Genomic DNA, 14,552 nt, shown 5'->3' with positions numbered 1-14,552 from the left:
GCCGAAGGGCCTGTTTGTGCTGTAGATTTCTATGTTCTAAATCGTGTCGATGGTTATTAACTGACTTGCAAAGAAAGGGATTGAACCTGAATATGAAAATAGATTAGTTTGCCACATCCTGTTACATTGATAGTATAAGTAGGATAAACTACACAGAAGACAAAGCTTGCGGAAAGCGATTTGAAAAATTTTCCACCAGGGATTAATCATTTAAAATATTGCCATATTGTCGAAGCAACCTTGTGTGGACACACACATTAGCATTTTACAGTATTGAGGAAGTTCAGAGAAGCTGGCAAATTCAGCGTGGGAAATGATTACACATTTGATTTGTACTGATCAATATTTATCACTCAGCTAACATCACAAGAGTGGCACTTCACGTTGACAAAAGATACAGGTCGCAAGCAAATGTCTTACTCAAAGAAATGGCACTCTCTACAATGTGGCATCCTTTTGTTTTGTATTGTCTTAAAGTGTTTGTTTAGATTGTGCGACCGAGTTCCTGAAGCAATCCAAATTTAATAACTCCACAGAGACGAAAGTCCCGTCACCAAGTTACTTTATTTACACCATACATCTGTACACAGCCAGCTCTCCAGTTGCTCCCTGCTGAATGCAGGCCAGGAGTCTGGCACACCTGCTTTAAATAGGGAGCACGAGGCTCCCTGATTTAACCATCAATAGGATTCATTTTGAATACCAAACAAATAAACTAACTCAAATTAACATAGGGACAAATTAAAAGGAGCAGCTCCCCAAAAGGAGAGGAAGCAGCCCGAACAAAAAACAAAGTCAAAAGGAAACTTGAAACATTAAATCACAATGTGATTGTCATAAGATTCATCAAGTAGTTCATATTCTAGCAAGCCAACCTCATTAGCCTGGCTGAAGTCATCACACCAAACTTCCTCATTCTAAGATTGACATGAGAAGTCTCCAAGATCCTGGCCAATATTTTAAAACCTTTGATGAAACCACTAAAAACCACTTCAAACCAGTATCTTAGCTTCACAACGTTTTTGAGAGATGGGAGGTTTATGGGGGGGATGGATGTGTGGAAAAGCTCTTTTACCCAGAGGGTGGTGACAATCTGGAATGCACTGTTTGTGAGGGTAGTGGAGATAGAATGCCTCACATCCTTTAAAAAATACCTGGATGAGTACTCAGCATACCATAACATTCACGGTTATGGGCTAAATGCTGGCAAGTAGGATTAGGTGCGCAGGTCAGGGCATTTTAGTCATCGGTGCAGATTCAATGGGCTGAAGGGCCTCTGCTGCACTGTAGTATTCTGTGATTGTGTGAACAGAAACTCTAGGTTCCATAGCTTGGAGTCACTTAGACTTTGATTACATATTTCATGCTAGTCCTTAAGGTTAATAGGATCAATTGAACCCCATATTAATCACATTACAGATTACCTGGTTACCAATCTCATCGCCGTATGAAAGAATGAGCTGTGTACAAATTGAATGTTGTGTTCCCTACATCAAAACAGTGACTACACTCTAAGAAGTGACTTATCCCTACAGTGCAGAAGGGTGCCATTCAGCCCACTGAGTCTGCGCCAATTCTCTGAAGAGCATCCCACCCATATCCAACACCCCACCCCCCACCCCAACCCTGTCCCCGTACATTTAGCATGGCCAATCCACCTAATCTACAGACTAAGGGGCAATTTGACATGGCCAATCCACCTAACCTACAGACTAAGGGGCAATTTAACATGGCTAATCCACCTAACTTACACACTAAGGAGCAACTTAGCATGGCCAATTCACCTAACGTACACACTAAGGGGCAATTTAACATGATCAATCCACCTACCTTGCACACTAAGGGCAATTTAGTAAGGCCAATCCACCCAACCCGCACACCTTTGGACTGTGGGGTGAAATTGGAGCACGAGGAAACACACACAGACATGGGGAGAACGTGCAAATTCCGCACAGACATCAATTCCCAAGGCCGGAATTGAACCCAGGTTCCTGGTGCTGTGAGGCAGCAGTGCCAGTCACTGTGCCACCATGCCGCCCATCAGCCTGACTTGGAAATATGTCGCTATTCCTTCACTGTTGTTGGCTCAAAGTCCTGCAACCACACAGGCTGCAGCAGTTCGAGAAAGTGACTCACCACCACCTTTTAAAGGGCAATGAATGTTGGTCTTGCCAGCAATGCCCCAGAATGAATATAATAATTGCATGCCCTGGAATTAGATTGCAAAGAAGGCAGTGCATTCTCCGACTGTTAAAACCAAATCTCTAACAAGTGATCCCCAAAGGCTGGAATCAGCTTGTATTCTCTCTATTTTATTCAGTAGCCAATGTTGCTCTTTAAAATAATTGTCCACCTCCTTTCTTAGATTGAAAATTGCTTAAAACTTCTGTGGGGGAGTAGCTTTAATATTAATATTGATGATGCACATCAATGAGACATTGGATTAACATTGCTGGTAGGCGTGAAGCAGAATATAATCAAGCTAACTATTATATTGAATAAATGTGTCTCCTTTAATGATAGCCACAAATATAATTTTAACTGTATTAAGTCACAGTTAAAAACAACTCACAGTTCTTACTTACAGGAAGTTATTGAGGATGGTTGTGCCTGAAACTTAACAACTCCCTTTATAAATATGCATCAGAAACATTAATGTTAAACATATACACTCTCACACATACACACACACAAAACACACACATACATACCTCACACCCACACATATGCACACACACTCTCACACATACTGTCTCACACACACACAGACACACACACACACACACTCTCACCCATACTCTCACACATACACACCTACAAGCGCACAAACACACACAGACACAAACACACACATACTCTGACACACACGGACACACACACACAGGCACACACAGACACACACACACTCTCACACGTACTCTCACACATACACACCTACAAGCACACAAACACATACATACTTTGACACACACACACAGGCACACACAGACACACACACACACATACTCTGACACACACGGACACACACACACAGGCACACACAGACACACACACACACTCTCACACATACACATCTACAAGCACACAAACACATACATACTCTGACACACACATACAGGCACACACAGACACACACACACGCACTCTCACACATACTGACACACACACACACACAAATTTACAAACACACAAATAGACACACACATACTCTTGCACACACACATACTCACACACAGACACACACATGCACATACAAACACACACAAGATACACACACATACACATACAAACACACACAAGATACACACACATACACATACAAACACACACAAGATACACACACATACACACACACAATCTTAAATTGATGGTAGGAAAGGCATTATTTAAAATCACACTGATTGTGAATGCAGATTAAAATTGAAACCAACCTTTTTGATGAAACATAGGCTGATGCATTTAACTGAGAATATTCTTTTCTATGAAACACTTACAACTGTGAAGCAGAAAACACATAGAAACATCGAAGAGAGGGGCAGGAGGAGGCTATTCGGCCCTTTGAACCTGCTCTGCCATTAATTATGATCATCACCGATCACCCAACTCAATATCTTAATCCCTTCTTTCTCCCACATCCTTTAACTCCTTTGCCCCAAATGCTATATCTAACTGCTTCTTGAATACACTCAATAGTTTGGCCTCAACTACTTCCTATGGTAGTGAATTCCTGAGGCTGATCACTCTCTGGATAAAGAAATTTCTCCTCATCTCTGTTCTAAACAGTCGACTCTGTATCCTCAGTATACGATCCCTGTTTATGGACTCCCCCACCATTGGGAACAGCCTTCCCGTATCTATCCCATCTTGTTCTGATAGAGTTTTATAGGTTCCCAGGAGATCCTACCTCATTCTTCCGAACTTCAGCAAATACTATCCTAACTGACTTAATCCCTCGTCATATGTCAGTCTTGCCACCTCAGGAATCAGTCTGGTGAACCTTCTCTTCCCTCCCCAGAGCAAATGCATCCTTCCTCAGGTAGAGACCAAAACTGCACACAATATTCTCACCTCTCACCAAGGCCCTACATAATTTCAGCAAGCCATCTCTATTCCTGCCCTCAAATCCTCTCACTATAAAGGCCAACACAGAGGAGGCAATCTTATTGGCTCATCATGTCAGTCGATCGGTGTGGCTAGTTGTTAAAATTGGGAGAAAAGTGAAAAATGTGATTTGCGTTGATTTAGGGGTGGGGGACAGTTGGCTGGGGACACAATGAGAGTTGATTAGCCAGTGCAGGTATCGGGGTGGCAATCAGCCAGCGGGGTCTATCGGGGCAATATCCAGGGGCATGGGGGACTGACAGAAACTTACAGAAACTTTCTCATGCACAGAACACTGAAAGATCTGTGCATGTGCGATAGCATCCTCTAGTGTGAACAGCTGGCTTTCTGGTGAGAATAGAATCCATCCACTTCCCCTACTGGCATGAATCACACTTTACCTTTTTTTTGCACTGTGTGTTATAAGCTTATAAGAAAATAAATAATATAGTATAATAATAATAATATAAATAAATAAAATAAATAATAATTTCTTATAAGTTGTAAGAAAAAATGTGCGATTCTCTCCCGTTTTCACACTTATCTGGCACTTAGAATTTTTTTGGTAAGATCACCCCCAGAGAGTTTGAGAAAAAGACAATCGCATAAAGATAAGGTATAACATCACCACACAGAGAGACAGATTGGGTGACATCTTAACCCACTCAAAACCCAATCACACCTAAATGTCAGTGAGCAATTAGAGGGCACACCACTGCAAGGGACAGGAATGCAAGACAGACAAAAACCTGATTATTTCACAGGAGAGTTACTGAAGTTTGTTGAATACTTTGACAGAAAAAAAACATGTAATGGGGGGAATGGAATTCAATTTCACTTCAAATTATTTTCCACAACTTCTTATCAGTGGCTATGGTCATATCTCACAGAAAGCAATCCGAAAAACTCCTTATAACAACACAGTTTTAGAGAAAACAAGCCCAAAATGAAAGGAATAACTTACCGTGCTGAGTCCGGGGAATGTGAAAATTAATCCCAGGACTGGAACCTTGGATAGAATTTCTGATACAAGTGGGACTGTGCTCCTGGGAAAACATAAAACCAGAAGACCATAAGACATAGGAGCAGAATTAGGCCACTTGGCCCATCGAGTGAAAAAAAGCACAAAAGAAAATAGTTTCAAAAATCTCTAACAAAGGATTACTATTGGAAATAGGACTCCGAAGTTTCAGTTCTTCCCTTTCTGAGCTTGGGCAGTTGACTGAAATTTCAGGGACACAGACTCAGATATTAATGAGGTTCTTACATTCTTAAGCGCTAGTTCAATTTTCTATGTTGAGTTTAATGGACAATTAAAGGGGAAATGTGACAAATTCAGGGTTCAATTCCCAGCTTGGGTCACTGTCTGTGCGGAGTCTGCACATTCTCCCTGTGTCTGCGTGGTTTCCTTTGGGTGCTCTGGTTTCCTCCCACAGTCCAAAAGATATGCTGTTAGGTGCATTGGCCATGCTAAATTCTCCCCAGTGTACCCAAACAGATGCTGGAGAGTGGAGACTAAGAGATTTTCACAGTAACTTACCAGCCTCCCATCTGTTGACTCTGTCTACACTTCCCACTGCCTCGGCAAAGCAGCCAGAATAATTAAGGATCCCACACACAACCCGGATATTCTCTCTTCCACCTTCTTCCGTCGGGAAAAAGATACGAAAGTCTGAGGTCTCGTACCAACCGACTCAAGAACAGCTTCTTCCCTGCTGCTGTCAGACTTTCAAACGGACCTACCTCACATTAAGTTGATTTTTCTTTACACCCTATCTATGACTGTAACTGCCTTGTTTCCTTCTCTATGAGCAGTATGCTTTATCTGTATAGCGCTTAAAAAACAATATTTTTTACCGTATGTTAATACATGTGACAATAATAAAACAAATTAAATCAAGTCAAAATCAAAATTCATTGAAGTATTAACACAAGCGTAATTGTGACACTAATAAATAAATTTAAACTATAGTCTGATCTCCAGCCTCCAGGGAATAGAACAGAAGAGATTATTAAAATAAAAAGTAGAGAAACTTCCTTAATGTTCTTTTAACAATCTTCGAATAGTGAACTGGACTCAAATGCCTACATTATAGAGTGACTTCTGTTTTTTAAATACAGTGACCTTGAAATAACAGTAAAACCAATGGAAAGACAATATGGATAACCTGACTCCCAACTTTGGTTCTATTCTCTCTCCACAGATGCTGCCAGACTTGCTGAGATTTTCCAGCATTTTCTGGTTTTGTTTTAGATTCCAGATCCACAGTAATTTGTTTTCGTTGAAACCAGTGAGTTTGTTTAAAATCTTTGGCCATTGCTTCAGCAGAGAGGTAATAAAAGAAATTGCATGTGGCAACTAGGGGTTTTTCTCTGTAACTTCATTGCAGTGTTAATGTGACACTAATAAACAAACTGAACTGAAACACTCAGAGAGAGACCAGTGGTGAACTGCTGCTTTTCAGAGGTAGAGCTAGGGGTATTGCTGTGGAGGTTTGCAAGTTTCTGTCGAACAGTCTGAACCCTTAATAAGGCTTCCCAACCCAAGCATGTTTAACTGCAATGAGCCTTACTTGAAAAGTAGATAACTTCCATAGCTTTCACATAGCATGCCCACTACAGGCCACCTGAGCAGAACCAGCAGAATCCCAGCCAGGAAGAAACTTGAACCTTTCATCTTCTGCCTCTGGAAGAAGAACCGAAATGTGTTCTGCAGCCCGGTGATGAAGGGAAGGCCGGATACAAAGAGAATCTGAAGAATGGAATAGAAAAGCAATCAGGATTCAGCACTGTGGTATTGTTGTGATAACCCCCCACAAGGCCCATGGGGACTGATCTCCCTGTGGGGCTCGCTGAGTTTCAGTCGCCTGGTAACAGGCAGTGGCCTTCCTTGATAGAGCAGACGCAGCACGGTTTCATTAAAGGGAAGTCGTGTCTGACAAATTTACTGGAGTTCTATGAGGATGTGTCTAGGGCGGCGGATAGAGGAGAGCCGGTGGATGTGGTCTTTCTAGATTTTCAGAAGGCGTTTGACAAGGTACCTCACAAGAGGTTATTGCAGAAGGTCAAGGGACATGGAGTTGGGGGTAGGGTGTTAGCGTGGATAGAGGATTGGTTGTCAAATAGGAGGCAGAGAGTCGGGGTCAACGGGTGCTATTCGGTTTGGCGGATGGTGACTAGTGGAGTGCCCCAGGGGTCGGTGCTGGGGCCTCAGCTATTTACCATTTATATAGATGATCTGGAGGAGGGAACCGAGTGTAGGGTGTCGAAATTTGCTGATGACACCAAGATTGGGGGAACGGCAAATTGTGCGGAGGGTGTGGAGAGTCTGCAGAAGGATCTAGATAGGCTGGGCGAATGGGCCAGGAAATGGCAAATGGAATTTAATGTTGGCAAGTGTGAGGTGGTCCACTTTGGTAGGAAGAATGGTAGGAAGGACTATTACTTACGGGGCGAAAAACTGCAGCAGGCAACGGTGCAGAGGGACCTCGGGGTCCTTGTGCATGAGTCGCAAAAACCCAGCTTGCAGGTGCAGCATGTGGTCAGGAAGGCGAATGGGATGCTGGCCTTCATAGCGAGGGGGATTGAATATAAAAGTAGGGAGGTCTTGCTGCAGCTGTATAAGGCATTGGTGAGGCCGCAGCTGGAGTACTGTGTGCAGTTTTGGGCACCGCACCTGCGCAAAGATATTTTGGCCTTGGAGGGAGTGCAGAGGAGGTTTACTAGGCTGATACCGGAGTTGAGGGGGTTGAGCTATGAGGAGAGGCTGAATAAACTGGGCTTGTACTCGTTAGAGTTTAGAAGAATGAGGGGAGATCTCATTGAGACGTATAAGATGATGAATGGGATGGATAGGATAGAGGTGGAGAGACTCTTCCCGCTCAAAAAAGACAGTAGGACTAGGGGGCACAGCCTCAAGATAAAAGGGGGGCGGTTTAGAACGGAGTTGAGGAGGAACTTCTTCACTCAAAGGGTGGTGAATCTCTGGAATTCTCTGCCCGTTGAAGTGGTGGAGGCTGCCTCGCTAAATATTTTTAAGACGCGGGTTGATGGGTTTTTGATAAGAGAGGGGATTAAGGGTTATGGGGAGAGGGCGGGAAAGTGGAACTGAGCAGCGACAGATCAGCCATGATCTTATTGAATAGCGGGGCAGGCTCGAAGGGCTAGATGGCCTACTCCTGCTCCTATTTCTTATGTTCTTATGTTCCCAGTTGGAACTCATTAATTGAACCTTTTATGAGGGACGGTACAGTGGCCTAGTGGTTAGCACTGCTGCCTCACAGTGCCAGGGGCCTGGGTTCAAATTGAGAGCAGGGATAATTAAGTGGGGGAAAGTCACCTTCGCTGGGGTGAAAATATGTCTTGAGTCGAGTGAGTTGAAATGTTGGCAGAAGACGACGGCTGAACAATGGGCACCTTCAAAGGAAAATTATTGCAGAAAATGTCAAAGTTTACTTCCTTGAAGGGAAAAGGTAGGACAAATAATTCCAGAGCACCCCGGCTGATGAGAGAAAAGAGGTGGTGATGAAAAGGAAGGACAGATGTTAGAAAAGACAGTGGAGAATCAGGCTGGCTTTAGAAGGACCAGAGGGGAAATGAAAAAATGACTAATAAGAAAAGCAAGGAGAGAGCATGAAAAGAGACTGGCAGTTAATATAAAAGAGAATCCCAATGTCTTCTATAAGCATGTAAATAATAAAAGGGTGTTAAAAGAAAAAAGTAGGGCCAATTGAAGATAAGAATGGGTGACTTCAATAGTATAGGGTGTTGGTGAGAATACATCTGGAATATTGTGTCCAGTTTTGGTCTCCTTATTTGAGGAAGGATATGGTGACGTTGGAGGCAGTTTGGAGGAAGTTTACCAGATCAATTCTGGGGATGAAAGGGTTAACATATGAGGAGAGATTAAGCAGTTAGGGCTTATACTCACTGGAGTTTAGAAGAGACTGTATTTACAATATTAAATTAACCTACAAAATAATAGGCAAATGATTTGGGTGGCATGGTAGCACAGTACCTAGCAGTGCTGCCTCACAGCACCAGGGACCTGGATTCAATTCTGGCCTCAGGTCACTGTCTGTGTGGAGGTTACACGCTCTCCCCATGTTTATGTGGGTTTCTGGCTCTGGTTTCCTCCCACAGTCCAAAAGTGTGTAGATTCGGCTGATCAGCCATGCTAAATTGTTCAAAGTTTAAAATGTATTTACTAGTGCCACAAGTAAGCTTACATTGACATTGCAATGAAGTTACTGTGAAAATCCCCTAGTCGCCATACTCTGTTGCCTGTTCAGGTACACTGAGGAAGAATTTAACATGGCCAATGCACCTAACCAGCACGTTTTTCAGACTGTGGGAGGAAACTGGAGCACCCAGAGGAAACCCACGCAGATACATGGAAAATGTGCAGATTCTGCACAGTGATCCAAGCCGGGAGTTGAACCCAGATCCCTGGCGCTGTGAGATTAGCGGGGTAAATGCATGGTGTTACAGGGATAGGGTGGATAGTGGGCCTGGTTAAGATGCTTTGTCAGAAAATCAGTGCAGACTCAATGGGATGAATGGCCTCCTTCTGCACTGTAGGGACTCTATTCTATGATTCTAATCATCAAATACGATTATATATTTGCTGTGGAATTTATTTTATCTATCTTAGTATAGCCTAAATAACTGACATAAAATTAGTATTAAACTAATCTTTTACATTTTCTATTTAAGCTGGAATTCTGAACTGTCAGCTTGCATCAACATTCAATTATGCTCCTGTCGAGATTCTTCTACGAACTGTCAGCTCCGAGAACCCTCTCAGTTCCTCAAAACCCACACAATTTACGGCAAATACTCACATTTCCAAATGCAAGGAGAACTCTGTCAAAATACAAGAGGACACCAAACAGGAGGAAAAATACTCCGAAACCCATCAGTCCTGCTCCAATCCCTACAAAGATAAATCACATCCATTTAAAAGATTCACTGCTGCGTTTTTGGAAAGTCCTTAATAAGCAGGCACATTTTTTCTTTAAATCCAATCGCATTCTGTGGTGGACAACTCGTGCCCAGCCGTCGATCTAAGCAGCAAGCATAGAGTCACAGTGGTAGCAATCTTGACACTCAGTACATGTCCTCGAAAAATCACCTGTGATTTGATTTGATTTTTTATTGTCACGCGTGTTAACATACAATGAAAAGTATTGCTTCTTGTGCGCTATACAGATGAAGCATACCATTCATAGAGAAGGAAACGAGAAAGTGCAGAATATAGTGTTACAATCATAGTTAGGGTGTAGAGAAAAGTCAGTTAGTGCGAGGTAGGTCCATTCAAAACTCTGACAGCAGCAGGGGAGAAGCTGCTCTTGAGTCGGTTGGTACATAACCTCAGACTTTTGTATCTTTTTCTCAAAGGAAGAAGATGGAAGAGAGAATGTCCGAGGTGCATGGGGTCCTTAATTATGCTGGCTGCTTTGCCGAGGCAGCAGGAAGTGTAGACGGAGTCAATGGATGGGGAGGGGTCGGAGGAAACCCACGCAGACACGGGAAAAATGTGCAAACTCCACGCAGGCAATCACCTGAGGCCAGATTTGAACCCGGGTTCCTGGCGCTATGAGGCAGCAGAGTTAACCACTTTGCCACCATTCCACTCTTTCCTTCCACATTCCAAGGGTCTGCGGGTTAGGTGGATTGGCCTTGCTAAATTGCCCCTCAGTGTCAAGGGGACTAGCTAGGATAAGTGCATGGGGTTATGGGGATAGGGCCTGGGTGGGATAGTGATTGGTGCAGACTTGATGGGCTGAATGGCCTCCTTCTGCACTGTAGGATTCTATGTCTATTAACCTTCTCTGTACCCCCTCAAGTGCAATCACAGCCTTCCTATAGTGAGGTGACCACAGTACTCCAGCTGTGGCCTAACCAATGCTCTGTACAAATCTAACATTCCCTTCTTACTCCTTACTCCATACACAACTGATGACAGCAAGTATTCCACATGCCTTCTTAACTATCCTATTCATCTGCCCTGTGAGTTCTACAGCAGTAAACAGTACATCCATTCTTATATTAGTGAATTCCGACCTAAACGTTCTAACGTTGCCAGGTTACTGACTGTTGATCTAACTCAGAGCACAAATCAATACCTCTGGAGGCATTCAGTCATTTACCTATCCACAGCCTTTCACGACCCCCCCCAGTGTACCGTACCTCTCCCGTGCCATTACTTACTCTGCGTGTCAGTTAAGGAAATCATTTTCTTTAAATCTATTTTTTAAAAGTACAAAATACAATTAATATTTAATCCAAATCCTGACTGCCTCCCAGGTGCGCTCGGTGAATCGTTGCAAAATGTGACCCTTGGTTCGAACAATCAATCTGATTTCATGTGGAAGTATCAGTAAATGCAACCTGAGGGAGCGTGGTGAAAGTCCACCCCACTATCCCAGACGTACAAACTTCAGTGACGCTTCTTAATTGTAATTCAGAACGCTAATCATAAAATGAGTCAAGGCCCTGTGACACGCAGTCAGAGAGGAGATCAAATACGTGGGATTCCAGGGGTAGGGTGTGGGTGGGATAGTTGTTGGTGCAAGCTTGAAGGGCTGAATGGCCTCATTCTGCACTGTAGAGATTCTATGGTTCTATGATTTTTTTTATTCATTTGTGGGACATGGGCATCGCTGGTTGGTCAGCATTTATTGCCCATCCTTAGTTGCCCTCGGAGGGCAGTTGAGAGTCAACCACATTGTTGAGCCACACGTAGGCCAGACCAGGTAAGGATGGCAGAATTCTTCCCCTTTAGGACACTAGTGAACCAGATGGATTTTTCCAACAATCGACAATCGTTTCATGGTCATCAGTGGATTCTTAATTCCAGATATTTTTTATTGCATTCAGATTCACCATCTGCTGTGGCGAGATTCGAACCAAGGTCCCCAGAGCATCAGCTGAGTTTCTGGATTAGTTAACTAGCGATAATACCCCAATGCCATTGCCTCCCCCCTGTGGTCATGGTATGGTTTCAATCTGTGTTATCTTCTGAAAGAAAATGTGCACAAAATCCAGTTTTACTGCAACACATTCAGGACTTTGAGCGCAAACAGTAACGCATTACTAATGCTATTCACCAATTACAATGCCAGGGAACAATATCAATTGGCTCATTTACTCCAACTTGCTGTTATTTTAGAAGCAAAATCTGTCCATTATATTTCTTCAACAATCCATGGCGAGACCTTCCAAAGTGTGATGACAGACCAAAGGGACCTCTAGTGGTCAAAACTACTTTAACTAATTGAGTTACAACATGGAACCAGACCCATGGGAACCTTTATAAAGAATTGCAACTAACATCAAAGTCCATATCTATCCATTCCACTCCAGTATTACTCAACTCAAACAGCTGTTGTTGTTTTTAAGGAGAAGCTAAACACGAGCATGAGGCGAAGGGAACAGAAGGATACGTAGAGAAAGTTAGATAGGAGACGCACATGGAGCATAAACAGCAGCTGGAGACATTTAGGCTACAGGCCTATTTCTTTGCTGTAAATTCGATGGACACTAGGTACTTATCACTGGCTTTTCTTTATGTCTGTTGGAGGAGCTGTCTTTTGGATGAGATGTTGAACTGAGGTCCAACCTGATGTCCCAGTTGGATGTAAAAGATCCTATGGCATTATGCAGTCGGCAGCATGGTGGCACAGTGTCTAGCGCTGCCTCCTCACAGTTCCAGGAACCCAGGTTCGATTCTGACCTTGGATTACTGTCTGTGTGGAGTTTGCATGTTCTCCCCGTATCTGCGTGGGTTTCCTCCAGGTATTCCGGTTTCCTCCCACAGTCCAAAGATGCGCAGGTTAGGTGGATTGGCCAAGTTAAGTTGCTCCTTAGTGGCCCAAGATGTGGAGGTTGGATCAATTAGTCATGATAAATGTATGGGATTACAGGGATAGGGTGGGGAAGATGGACTGTATAAGACACTGGGATCAATGGACATTTTTGTTGTCTGCTCCTCGCCTGCTCCGATTCCATGGAGGGTGGGGTGATAGAATTTAGATGACTGGGGTCAGGGAGGCAGTGCAAATGTAATGGGCTGAATGGTCTCTTCTACACTGTAGAGATTCTACGATTCTATGTTGAAATAGATGAGGGGAATCATCCCTTAATTGTTAGGACAGGAAGTACATTATCTGGTCACCAATATGTCGCTGTTTGTGGGATCTTGCTGTACACAGATTGGCTGTCATATTTGGGCGGCACGGTGGCGCGTTCATTAGCACTGTTGCATCACTGTGTCAGGGGCCTGGATTCGCTTCCTGGCTTGGGCCACTGTCTGTGTGGAGTCTGCATGTTCTCCCCGTGTCTGCGTGGGTTTCCTCCGGGTGCTCCGATTTCCTCCCACAGTCCAAAAGACGTGCTGCTTAGGTGAATTGGCCGTGCTAAATTCTGCCTCAGTGTAACCCAAACAGGCGCGCGAGTATGGTGACCAGGGGATTTTCACAGTAACTTAATTGCAGCTCTAATGTAAGCCTTACTTATAACATTAATAAATAAACTTTAAAATTTTATATCTCCTAAATTACTACCATAATTATAATGGCTGTAAAGTACTTTGGGATGCCTTGAGACATTGTATAAATACATTTTTCTTTTATCTGATATTAACTCAGCTCAATTAACATTGTGGCTTTAACTTTAAGAATATAAAACATTGCAATGGTTGAAGACCCCTCAGGCCGGTCAAGTCTGCTCTGCCATTTAATTGATCGTGGCTGATTTTGGGTTTCATCTTCACTTTTCTGCCCACTCTGCGTATCCTTCAAAAATCTATGTCAGCCTTAAATAATGGACCATTCATACCTTCGGAGGAGGAGAAATCCAAAGAATCACAACTCTTTGGGTGAAAAAAATTCCTCTCATCTCAGTCCAAAATAACTTTCCCCTTATCCTGAGGCTGTTTTCCCATGTTGCTGCCAGGGAACTCAATCTCTTGGTGCTTACCATGTCCATGGCAAGTATAAGGACAGCAGTCTTCATTAGTGGGGGTTTCTGTGAGAGGCTTTTATTGAACCCATCTGAAGATGTCTGCCTTCACAGGCACGATCACATGACCACAGAAAACCTGAGGTTCAATCAGATTGGTTACATTCCAAAACTCAGTCAAGTCCTTTCAGAATCCTGTATGATATAATGGGATCACCTCCCATTTTTCCTGAACTCCAGTGGATACCAATGCAGCCTTTCATCAATGGACAACCCAGGGACCTGTCTACTTAACATTCCCTCTACTGACTCCAATTTCTTAAATACAGAGACTAAGGAGGTCCCCAGTACTCCACAGTCCAAAGTCCTATAAATTCTTCATTTAGCTGTATGAAGACACCAATACTTTCTTAGTTCTGTTTGAAATTCAGTTTGGAGCATGGGAACATAGGCATAGGGCTGGGCCATTCACCCCATTGTTCAAAGTG

General features: G+C 43.3%; 1 protein-coding gene across 6 annotated transcripts in view; it reads right to left on the bottom strand.

The window, feature by feature from the left end:
• LOC145356813 (vesicle transport protein GOT1B-like) overlaps positions 1–14,176 on the bottom strand; it is a 38,191-nt gene extending 24,015 nt beyond the window's left edge. For 2 of the 6 annotated variants that reach the window (XM_080209709.1, XM_080209708.1), the window contains exons 1-4: positions 11,314–11,412; positions 9,945–10,036; positions 6,675–6,853; positions 5,066–5,147 (exon numbers count right to left, since the gene is read on the bottom strand). In XM_080209709.1, the coding sequence (XP_080065835.1) occupies positions 5,066–5,147; positions 6,675–6,853; positions 9,945–10,036; positions 11,314–11,338 (378 nt within the window). In that variant the 5' untranslated portion in view covers positions 11,339–11,412. The other 4 variants (XM_080209711.1, XM_080209712.1, XM_080209713.1 and 1 more) reach the window with 4 other exon arrangements.
• Between the last annotated feature and the right edge of the window lie 376 nt (positions 14,177–14,552).

Source organism: Carcharhinus amblyrhynchos, chromosome 22, assembly GCF_965287045.1.
Source record: "Carcharhinus amblyrhynchos chromosome 22, sCarAmb.v2.hapA, whole genome shotgun sequence".
In the NCBI taxonomy this organism is placed as follows: domain Eukaryota; kingdom Metazoa; phylum Chordata; class Chondrichthyes; order Carcharhiniformes; family Carcharhinidae; genus Carcharhinus; species Carcharhinus amblyrhynchos.
The sequence above is the reverse complement of the archived record's forward strand: the minus strand, read 5'-3'. Positions and strand labels throughout refer to the sequence as shown.